Genomic DNA, 11,876 nt, shown 5'->3' on the forward strand with positions numbered 1-11,876 from the left:
TGTATATGTTCTTGAAAGCCTGTTATTGGAGTGCCGGTTGTACTGAGGTTGCACTAGGAGAGGATATATATCTGTATTCTTCTGTCCTCACTATTGATAGTAACAGTTCATAATGATCTAGGGATAAGTGAAAATGCCCTCTAGCAGATATCTTTACGTTGAATGCCCTGAGCTTTGTGTGAGTTGCAACCTCACAATCAAGTTGGCTAAACTAGCATCTCGGATACCTTGTAGACTATTGTCCCAAGTTGATGTCATCTATTGGCTGTATTATACAGCTCTATCCTCGGGGTCAGTAACTATGTTGTGCAGGCACTGGAGGAGAGAACTGAGCAGGCACTAAGGCAAAGTCCAAGGGCTGCAGTCTGCCCATGAAACAAGGGAAACAAACTCTCAACATTTTTCTAGGTTTGGCCAACACATTTTCCGCAAACTAGCCTAGAAAATGAGATTATTGCTATTATTCCTGAGGCTCATTAAAACCCTTATGAGTGCTCTATCTATAGACAGACAGTTGAGAGAAACTGAAGAGAGGAAAGTGCACTTGCCCTTTACCTCTTCAACTCAGAGACACAGGACTAGAGTGTGCTTTTTGGGTACTGCTGGGGGGAAATGTCTCCGGTCAAAGCACAAGATGTGAGACATGCCCATCAGAAAAAATGTGTATAGGGACAAGTACATGAACAACTGCTCTGAGCTCCCTGGATTAAAATCTTTGATCTGCCCATCACAGCCATATACTGCTTTCTCTAGGATAACAATTAGAGAGGTATGAATATAGTCTCTCCACAGATAATTGGTCAAATTGTGTCTAAAATTTATTTTGCTCTAGCTGCTGATGCTGACCATCTCCACAGTTATTTGGGATTTAGCTGATTCCTAATATTAGACATCAGCCCCTGCCTTTTATGTAGAACCTCTGTAACAGGACCACTTCACAATGAACCATGGTTTGGAATATGGGGAGTACCAATACTCCCCCACATACCACATGGCCCCAAATAAGTCATGCACCTTGTTTTGGGAAGGCAGAAAAAAGAAGAAAAAAGGTTTATCCCATCATGGCTGAATCTTGACCACATGCAATCCTGACCACATGGGTGAATCCTGACCATTACTGCTCAAGCAAAGATTAATTTTAACCCTCTCACAACCACTGCCAAACTAGCAGCAGCTTTTGACTGCTCAGCCAGAAGCTATGGCCAATTTGTCAGCAGCTGTGCAAGAGTTAAAGCTAACTGCAATGCTGAAGACTACACTCTGCCCCACCCTTTGAGTGGGAGAGGACAGCCCCAGCAGCCATTACAACATCCCTATGCAACCATTATAGCATCCCTATGCTTCAATTCTGATGTTGAAATCAGGTGCTCTACTTAAGACGCACCTCAGTTTTGGAAGGGTGAGTTTTGGGGAAAATGTAGTTATGATATGCAAGGAAATCTGGCATTTTATCAGTTACTGCATGTATGACAGCAATGTAACCATCCCTGGACAAAATGAAAGGAGCCTGATCCTGTAAACAAGTTACTCATGGTGTACAAGATTGCATATGAAGATGGGAAGGCTGCAGTTTAGGCCAATACTTGAGTATGTGCATAACTGTATATACATACCTTGCTTAAATCTCATGGACTTAAATATGTGAGCACATTCTTACATGTAAGCGATGTTTCTGTTCTGTACTGGGTAAGGTAGGTTTCCTGAATCAGGGACAGAAAACCAAGTTACAAAATTGGCAAAGTAAATATTTTGAGCTCAACTGGTCAAATCCAACGCTCCTGAATTCCAAACTCTGACTCTTCTAACCCTTATAGAGGAAGATTGGAATTTACTGTTTTTTTCAAGGGAAACTGCTCAGTAAGTTAGCACCAAATGTTATGTATCTCCTTACAGTGGCAGGGCTAGAACTCAAGGTATGGATAGTCCTTCTGCTCCTTTTCTTGTTCTTGTTTTGTTTTTTTGGTTTTGCAGTGACTGAGATTTAAAAGAGAACGACAACAGCCACCATAATCTTGGAACATAGCAAAAACTAGTGGGTAAGTCCCTTAGCTGTCTGCATAGCAGCAGTTACTAGACAAACACAACTCCATCATCAGCAGAGCAGACTTTAGGAGAAATGGTAGGACATTCCCATGCTGAGAGGCAGGTTAAACCTCACCTCAAGCTTGACATGCCCTTTAGGAATCTAAAGAAAGAAAAACCTGGTGTTCGCCACATGAAATAAGGAAAAAACTGGTAAGGAAGGATATTTTATTTCCAAGCTTCTAGAAGGATCTTACAAATGAGAGAGTAAAAAAATTGCAAAACTTTTATATATGTATGTTTGTATATGTGTGTGTATATATACACATATATACATACACATACATACATACACACACACACACACCGGGTCCTTTTAAGCATTTCTTCACATTATTCTAATGGTGATAGGAAATATTACTTAACTGTACATGCATTTTTCCTGTAATCCTGATCAGTTACCAGAGGACAAGATTCTCATACAGCATTCCCCTAGACTGCTGTTTTGTTTGTTATTTTACCTTGAAAGAAGAAAAAAAGAATGAGATTGCTCGAACCACAAAAGGGTGTTAAAGAGTGTGAGGATCGCTGTGAGTGAGGGACTAAAAGCCATGCATAAGTCAGACAGAACTATGCAGCCTTCCCCACACCACCCTGTCACTGCGCTTCATTTCTAAGCTACATGTCTTTCCTCTTTCAAGCCTGGGCTCCCCCACAGTTTGACTGCCTTACAGACACAATCCTAGCCTGCAGTCTCCCTGCTAGGCCAGCCCCGTTCCCCCCATACCACATCTTTACCAAGGCACCTCAATCCTGAATGCTCTGCTAGTCCAGCCTTAGGCCCTCACTCAATTCTTTTGATGAACCCCTGTCCTGAGCTGCTACACGCTTATTATTTGAGGCCTCTTACACAGCCACCAGCTCTGCAAGCATATACCAATCCTGTCTTTCACACCTATTCCTGAATCTCCTAGCTAAGACACTTTAGTCTTGACCTGCAATACCAACTTTCTTCTCTTTTCTTGCCCCCATTGACCTCCATACAGCTGTGCCAGCGCATTCTGTCCCAACCAACCCTTCTTACACTCGGCATCTGGAGATCCCAGCAGCCAATGCTGCCTATGCTGCCAATGCTACCTGTGTGTGTGATGTAGACAGGTGCCTAGTGGGGACTGGGATGAGCTCAGCAACTTCTTTTTCATCCTCATCAGGATTTCTCACCCAGATCTTTAGAGCTGAAAGGCTGAAGGCATTTGTCTACTGAGCCACACAGGCCCCCTGAGTCTATATGTGTAAAGACAAACAGCTCCAAACTATAAAGACCCTCAGGAAATAAATGCAGACAGAGCCAAGGCAGAGAAATGGACCCAGGGCAGCACTATTGTCTCCAAAGTGCCCCTTGCTATGGAATGTTGTGGTGGCTTTTAGACAAAGTCAGAAATCAACAAAACCAACCCCCCTCCCGCCTCCCCCACCAAATTTTTCAAACACTTAATTTCCAGCTTAAGTGAACTCAACAGATTTAAAAATTCACATAGGTGCCATAAAAAATAGAACAACAACAATTAGCTATTTTCCATTGTCTTTAGAACAAAAATTCAAGCCTTTGGGGGCAGAGGGCTAAAAATAAGTGTCTCTTGCAAGGGAGAGGTGGGGGGTCTGTTGTCCTGCTTCTGTGGTCTCGCAGGCCTCCTCTGTGTCCCATTCCTATCAGAGAAAACCCCTGAAGTGCTGAATGTCTCTCCCTGTCTCCAGTCATCCAGGATCCTGACCCCAGCAGAGGTTGGTTGCTGAAGCCAGATGGTGGAGTGGAAAGGCTGAGCTCCATTCCCAGCTTCTGCCCCAGGAAACCCAGGCTTCTTATTGCACAGCTCAAAAGCAAGGAAGAAGGCTCAGGCATTGCCTTCCTCCTTCACAGCTATACTTTACACACGAAACAGGCAACCACAAACACCCCAGCCATCTGTGTGAAAGAAGGTATATATTCAGCACGCATTTGATACAGTATAGTGAGAAGCTACCATTCCCTTAAAAAACAAAACTAAACAAATCTGAAACCACCCCCCACCCCCCGCTCATATCCTCATTATCACAGACCAAGGGAGGTGACCAATTGCAAACAAAGTAATGATCCATCTTGTTCCCCAACCCCAGGCATATGATTATTCTGAAAGTCAGCAGAGTTTAACAGCAGAAGGGCAGGTATGGAAGAGACGGCGCTGGTGGGAAAAACCCTCCACTGAGCATCTCGCTAGTTGGGCACTGGAAGAGGGAATGCAGAGAGCAACTTTTGTGAAGCCTTTTATGTTTCCCTTGCATCCGAGCATCTATCCTGTCAGAAGTGTGCTGTTGAAAGAGGGTGGCCACTACTTGGATCTGGGGAAGAGGTACAGTGGGCTGGAGTTGGGCAGCAGAGTCTGCCTGGCATGCTCTGGCATAAATGCAATGGTACAATGAAGTCTGAAGGAAGGGCTGGGTGAGAAGCCAGCCCCTTGCAGCAGGCTCTCTGGAATTGGTCCCTATGCTAGAAGAGGAGGGAGCACTCACACCTTCATGCCTGGGGGACAGCAGAGCCCCTGCTAGGGGTATTTTGCCTTCTGATCACCAGGAAGATCTCACTGACTGCTGGAGGAGGTGGTAGGATACCAACTCTGATGGTGTGGTCAGGGTAGGGGAAGGCCTTGTGCAGTGATGGCTCTGACAACGGGGAAGAGATTCCCCAGGCACAGATATCTGCACAGAGGCCTTGCACCTAGATACGTGTGTAATGGAGAGGGGTTGGGTTTAGAGACATTTCACTCTGGAGAGACTTCTTTTTGGTACCCAGCCCATTTTCTCCTTTAGGGGAACCAGTCCAGGGGGCTGTCTCCAGGCCCTAAATGGCCAGGCTTGTTTGCACCTGAGGGAAACACATTTGGGTTCCTGAAAACGTCACCAAAAAGCCTGGGGGAAGGCTCTGCTCTTACTCAAAGGCCTCATCACCTCCTCACTTATGCAGGTGACCTCGTTGTGGATGCAGAAAATCCCTCCTGCCTGAAAAGCAGATGGGGGTATGTGGTGTCTTCCTGGGAATAGGAAGCTGCATTGGATTTCCTGTGAAAAAAGGCCCTCACATTCCACCCCCAGCCTCCAGTCCCTCTTCCCAGCCCCTGCAGCAGTGCTTCTGCTGTTGCCCTTTGCTGACCCTGCATATCTGATTTTGTTTAGGGGTGGTGTGTATAGTGCTTTCAGCCCCTCCCCACCTCTCCCCCATTAGTCTTGCTGTTCATTCATCTCCATGTCCGACACCAGGATGTTCTTCTCAGCGGATTCATTAGGGTTGGAGGTAGTGCGGCTGTAGCGGGCGCTCTCGAAGGCCCCCCGCTCTGAGCTCCGCCGGCGCTTGTATAAGTAGATTGTGATGGCTATCAACACGCACAGTGCAAGCGTCGAGAGGATGACCACAGCAATGGCAGTTGTATTCTCTGAGAGAGCTGGGTAGAGGGAGGGAAGGCCTGTGAAATCCACCCTGCCCCCTCCATAGTCTGTGGTGCCATCTCCATCGAGAGGAAAGGAGACTGAGCCACAGAGCAGAGAGACGTGCCACAAGGTCAGTGGGCACAGAACCTGTACATCCCCACTCCCAGTTCCACATGTCAGCTGCTGGAAGCTTCACCAGGCAGGTGGATGAAGCTGCTCTCACTCCTCAGAGAGGTCACTACGACAGACAGCTTCCTCTAGGCCAGACAGGTGAGCTCAGTCCCCAGGCAGGGGAAGCTCACTGGAGAGCCAGGATATGGCCCACCAGGGAGTGTCTATCTAGCCTGGTTGCCACTCATCATGTGCAAGAGAGATCCCACCATGACTGCAATGCCCACCATGTCCAGGAGGAAGGGAGCAGAGCAGCCAGACCACATAATCTTCCTCCATACTGCTCAGATGGGGGGTCCCTGGGCTTGAAAATTTACAGAGGGAACATTAAATGAGAGAGTCCAAAGAAGAGCCACCCATATGATCAGTCTTAAAAGGCAAGCCATATAATGCAAGGCTGAGGGATCAGGGACTCCTCAGCCTAAGGAAAAGAAGGCTGAGAGGGGACCTGGTAGCAGCTTACTACTACACTAGGGGAGTACATCAAGGGTTCAGTGAACAACTGTTCACCAAGGCACCCAAGGAGAAAACTAGGAGTAATGGCCACAAAAACTCCTGGAAAATTGATTCAGGCCTAACACTAGGGAAAACTTCTTCACAGTTGGGTTGTCCAGACTGGAATAAACTCCCTCCAGAGGTGGTGCAATCACCTACCCTGGAAATCTTCAAGAGACTAGACAGTCACCTTGCTGGGGTCACCTAACCCCAAGTTGTCTTTCCTGCTTGGTGCAGGGGGCTGGACCCGATGATCTTCCAAGATCCCTTCTGGCCTTACAAACTATGAATCTATGAAAAAATCAAATGGCTGGAGAAGGCTCCAGCCATCCTACTAGAGATGGTTACTCTTGATAGCATGAATGGCAATCCAGCTGTGTGGGCCCCACCAGCTCTTGCAACAAACCCTTTCAACACTGGCTGTTGGTCCTGAACAACCCCTGAGAGCAGGGGCTGAAGTGGAACATGACCATGTGCCTGTACTGATTTGTGATTCCTCTGCATCACTCACCTGATCGGGGGGAGTTGCTTTCCTCAACTGCAATGGGAACAAAGAAAGAGACAGATGAGTAGCCAGCCATGGCACCCTTCATTCCAGCTGCATTCATGCCAGTAGAGAATGGCACCTGCAGGGCCCACCCTGCACCCACTGAGACCTTGGAGCCCACTGACACTGCCTTGCATGCCCTGTGGCCTGACATTGATTATGCCCAGTGAGAAGTGGGCAGGTCCTTCACTGTTCCAGTGGGTGAAACAAACAGCCATTGTCAGATGCTAAGCAGCAGGATTACAGGAACAGCCTTGTGGACAGTACCAATTAGCTCATCTCTTGCTGATTAGCCTACTTGCAGTGCCAGGCAAATGTGACCTCACTGTCTCCTATGGCCAGTGCTCAAGACCACCGTTCTGGAACTCAGGCATGCAAATATGGGCAGAAGTACAGGTACAGTAAAGCAGGAGGAAGCAGCAGGTGCACAGGTCCTTGCCCGATTCCCTGCCTTGCCAAAAGGTGGTGCAACCACTGGACTCATGCATCTTATACTTCATGTGACTCTCAACAGCTTGTAGATAGGGACACTCACAGAGAGCTCTATTTTATGAGCCACTTACTGAAGACATTCAGCCCTCCTAGGGTCTCAGAGCCAAGCTCACAGGAGCCCTGTGTGTTAGGGTTAATGAGGACATGTTTACTCCAAAGGCTGCCCAGTCAGGTAAACCAACAGGTAAACTAGGGTGTGAGCTTACAGCATATCTGCTGTAACTGCCCATGGGCATGAGACATAGCTCATCCTCCTTGCACTGAGGGACAAGCTACCTCACCCTGGTCATGGAATATAATTGACGCATTATGTTTTCCTCATGGCATCTTGCTTGTGTGCTCATATCCAAACACAAGCATCACAGGGCTCTCATTGAAGACATATGCAGTAGGAGCAGGAGTTAGAGCTAGCCAGGCTTTTCCCCAAATGCAGCCTCTGAGGCTGTCTCAGTCTTAGCCCACAGAAACCCCTGCTGTCCAAGACCCAGGCTCTTCACACACTATTCCATTCACCCCATCATTCACGGTGACCTGCAGCAACTCCTGCTGTGTCAGTCCTGCTTTTTTCCCCAAGCAAGGTATGATCACTCTCTGCTGGGCTGCACTTTGAGGGCTAATGACAAGGAGCTAAAAGAAGCTCCTTGTGAAGTGCCCTAAGCTGAAGGTGTCCAGGGGAGAAAACTATTAGTCCTCAACAGAGCCTCTGCCCCACAGGCATATATTTTGCACTGGCAGGGAGTCACTCAATGCCAAGTAACACCAGAGGAACTGAATCAAGAAAGTCAACAGGCTTCTCAGGCTTCTTACCTCGGGGGATTTTACAAATGACCCCCATGGTGACATTTGTGCAGGAGCCAAGGCGCCACACCCCATTATTGCTCTGGATCCAGTAGCAGCTGTTTTGGCTCAGCATGTTTGGTCCTGTGTCGTGGTGGCCCCAGTTCGAGTAGTTGACGACCGTGTTGTCATGCCAAACCAAGGTACCCCCTAGAAGAAGGGCGGAGGTGAGCAGGTGAATATGCTGTGCCACAAGGGTGCTGCAAAGAGCACCCAATGTTGCCTAGCTGCAAGCAGTGGTAATGATGGGTTTTCAGGACACCTAAAGGGACACCACTAAATGAGGTAGGCAGCTGCTGCACTCGCTTCCAGCTTATACTATACCTCCTGCCATACAACGGCCTATTCTGATCCCACATGGTGTCCACAGAGTCTAGAAGTCTAGTGTGATGATGTGATTGGCTTGGCCACAGTACGCAGCAGGACTGGTAATGTCCAAAGGCCACACCTCCATCTTACAGGCTGGAGCTGTAAAGTGCACCACAGAAATGTGGGCCATGTTTGGCCACAGAAAGCACTTGAACCAACCCTGGCAGGTGGTGCTGAATCCAAACAGCACAAATGGCCAGGGAGATCCTGGCAGACAGGCTGGCTCAACATGATTCAGGCACACAGAAGAGACAGTTTCAGACTGAATTCTCCGAGAAGCCCAGCGGGGCTGTAAATCTTCATCTGCCCTTAGCTTCTTTTACTCTTTTCTTTGCCTCCTCAGTTACATTGTATGTATAAATACAGACAATCATTTTCACATTTACCCTGCCTCCCACATGCATAAAGTTCAACAGGTCCCTATGTGTAGAAGGTGCAAGGCAGTTGTGTGTACAAGCCTGCGCTTGAATATAAAGGCATCAGTCTGTGCACCCTTGCCTGACTTTGGCAGGCACACGATCCCTTGGTTTGCTGTGGAATGTACTGAGGACAATGGCAGCATCACTAATCTCAACCCTAGCAATTCCCTTCTGTGTGCCACCAGCCCTTCTGCACCGGAGGGTCTATACCATGAGTCTCATTTATGCAGTCAGGGAAACTGACTGCTGGAGAGGCAAGGTCTGTGGAAGACCTGGAGATGGAACCAGTGCTCTGAAGCCAGGCTGCCTCTGTCAGCACCCATGATTTGCAGAAGCACAGCTCCAGCATCTCCCATGATTAAAGATCTTTAGCAGAATGCTATCTTCCTTTGCAATATGTCTATTTTACCTTTGGGGTTAAAGGTCATCCCCAACCAGGCACCTTTGGACTGGCTTTCATAGGCCTGGAGATGCTCCCAAACAAAGACGTTCTCCGTCTCATCATGGATGGACAGCACCGTGCCACCAGCTGTGGAGGGAAAGATGCATCAAGCAGAAAGCCTGCAGAATTAATGGAAGTGGGGCAATACCTTTCAGTTCCAGTAAGGGGTTTGCTTGCTTTCTTCAGACCTACCAAAACCAAGATCCAGGCCCAGTCCCAGGCTAGCTAATTAGCACTCCGAGGCATATCATCAGGAGCCTGAAGTGTCCTAATCCCATGGACATTAATAGATCTATGACAACTGACACCCTCTGTCCTTGAGAAAGGAAATTACTAACTGGATTGGGCTAATTAAATGCTGATGAAGCAGGACAAAGGTGCCCCAAAACAACCTGTAAGTCTAGCAGGTAAACTCTCAGGATGGAGATGCACAAAAGGACTGTGCCAGGAAATAAGGAGGGGATGCCCACTGGTTGGGACTCAATCTGAGTGACACTGAGCACTAGAGCCTGGGTAACAGCATCCTCCTCTCCTGCTTGTGACTACTGAACCTAGAAGAGGCCATCCAGGGCCCTTGGTTCCTAGGGATTTCAGAAGTTCTGGCCATCTCAAGTTTCTAGTGTTGCTGTGTTGTGCATCTCCCTACTCTAACATGTTGCTCATACCTTTCTGGCATCTCTTCATGGCATCCTTATGGCCCAGAGTGACCTCCATGTGGAAGGTGTAGCAATTATCCCTGAAGGGAATCCAGGAGGAATCTTCAAGTGATTTGGGGCAACTCCCATTGAAGCTCCACTTGTGCGTTCGAGGGGGCCCTGCAAAGGAGGGGAACACCAGGCAACTTTAGGAGATGGCAAGATAATGAGATGGGAGTGGGGAAGACAGACCAGAGCACTGCAGGGGAATACTTCCCTACAGTGGAGGCTTTTACAGAGGCTATAGCTGGCCAAGACACGTGCTATGGCATAGCTATCCCTTGTATTGCACATGTGGAAGGGAAAGGCAAAAGCTAACTTTTGCACCTCTGACAAGGAGGTCAGGTGAGATCCTATGGCAAGGGCAAGCAAAGTCCAGCATACAGGCCATGTTGGGCCTGTAGCGGACTCCATTTCCCAGCAGCCCCCCCCCGCCTGCCTTGCTGCAGTCAGTTTTCATGGAGACTTCAGGAGTGGTAGCACCCTGAAAGCATGGGGCCAGGGTTTCCATGAACACTAGCCCAAGCAGCACTGGCAGGGTGTGCAGCTGGGCAGGGAGCTGCTCTGGGGCTGGAGTCAGGACCCTGGCTGCTCAGGCTGGTATCCATGGAAACCTTGGCCCAGTGCTGTCACAGCTGCACCACTCCTGGGGTCTCCATGGAAACCGGCTGCAACAAGGCAGGCAGGGGCTGTTGGGAAATGGAGTCTGTCTGCCGGCCAGATACGCCATCCTGCCCACCCCTGTCCTATGACTGCCTCGTTGCAAATGCCTCAGACAACCAACCACCTTGAATCTGAGGACTGGACCCTGGTGCCCCTGACAGAGCTCTCAAAATGAGAATTGTGTCCCACATTAGGAAAATTGGTCCTGCATCTTTACCAGCCATGCACAATGAACCTCCATTTACTCTAACAGGGGTTCTTAGCTGCTGGTCCTCAGCTACACTGCATGGGTTGCAAGAACAGATCTGGGGTGGAGGAGAGATTAGCTGACCTCCTAATATTCCCAAGGCACCAACCAGCACCATGCTGAAAAGACACACTGCTATGAATGTGCTAATTAGCTGTCTCTCAGCTGATCAAATTGGTCTACCTGCAGTGGCACTATGAAGCAGCTGCACCACACTACTTTAATTTCCAGCATGGCTATTTCCACTTCCAGACATACATCTCAGAGCTATAGAGGGGCCTGGGTTTTGGTTTCCTGGAGTTGGTTGCTTTATCAGTGAGAGCTGGAAAAGTTCCTCTGCCCCCCACTGAAGGTTTGCAGAGCAGCTGTACAGCAAGCCTTCTCCAGGAGGCACACTTGTCACCCTACTGGTATGGGCCATAGCTTGGAGCCACAACACAACCCTTGAGAACATGCACTGGAACACTTGCACTCTGCAGCTGAAAAGCCCTGGGGCACCTGACATGCCTTTCCCCAGACTCTGCCAGTCTCTCCAGCATTTGCAAGATGCTGGAAACGCACTCACCTGTACTGATCTTGCAAACAGCCCCTTGCAATCTGGTGTCACAGCTGGCTGTTCGCCAGGACCCATCCACATCCATGTAGGAGCAGCCTGTGACCTGCTGGGGCTCACCATCCTGCCAGTTGACATAGTAAAGACTCTCCTCTGTGAACCATGAATAGCTCCGGCCTCCCTGGGAACCAGTGACAAAGAGGAAGGCTCAGAGGCTGCTCAGACCCACAACACTTGTCACCCCTCATGCTTGTCTGGGGGAATGGCCCCTGTGACCCTGCCTCTGGGGTTGTCAACTGGGGGTACGCTTACCCCCAGGGGTACTTGGGAAGGCCCTAGGGGGGGTACGCGTGGGTGGGTGGGGATGGAATGCCAGAACCCCCCACTGCTACCTCCCAGGAGTAGGGCCAGGAGGTGGGGGGCAAGGGCAGTGGAGTCCCTCTGCAGGCTGCACAGGCGCCGGCC

The 11,876-nt window shown here is 49.1% G+C and overlaps 1 protein-coding gene across 1 annotated transcript in view; it reads right to left on the reverse strand.

Moving 5' to 3' along the window:
* Positions 1 to 2,429: 2,429 nt before the first annotated feature.
* MRC2 (mannose receptor C type 2) overlaps positions 2,430 to 11,876 on the reverse strand; it is a 108,322-nt gene continuing 98,875 nt past the window's right edge. The window contains exons 25-30 of the mRNA XM_019548485.1: positions 11,424 to 11,592; positions 9,919 to 10,068; positions 9,221 to 9,340; positions 7,994 to 8,173; positions 6,659 to 6,685; positions 2,430 to 5,495 (exon numbers count right to left, since the gene is read on the reverse strand). Coding sequence (XP_019404030.1) covers positions 5,275 to 5,495; positions 6,659 to 6,685; positions 7,994 to 8,173; positions 9,221 to 9,340; positions 9,919 to 10,068; positions 11,424 to 11,592 — 867 coding nt within the window. The 3' untranslated portion in view covers positions 2,430 to 5,274. The remainder of the gene's footprint in view (positions 5,496 to 6,658; positions 6,686 to 7,993; positions 8,174 to 9,220; positions 9,341 to 9,918; positions 10,069 to 11,423; positions 11,593 to 11,876) is intronic.

The sequence above is a fragment of the Crocodylus porosus genome, unplaced genomic scaffold (genome assembly GCF_001723895.1).
Source record: "Crocodylus porosus isolate Cpor-Errol unplaced genomic scaffold, CroPor_comp1, whole genome shotgun sequence".
NCBI classification, from domain to species: domain Eukaryota; kingdom Metazoa; phylum Chordata; order Crocodylia; family Crocodylidae; genus Crocodylus; species Crocodylus porosus.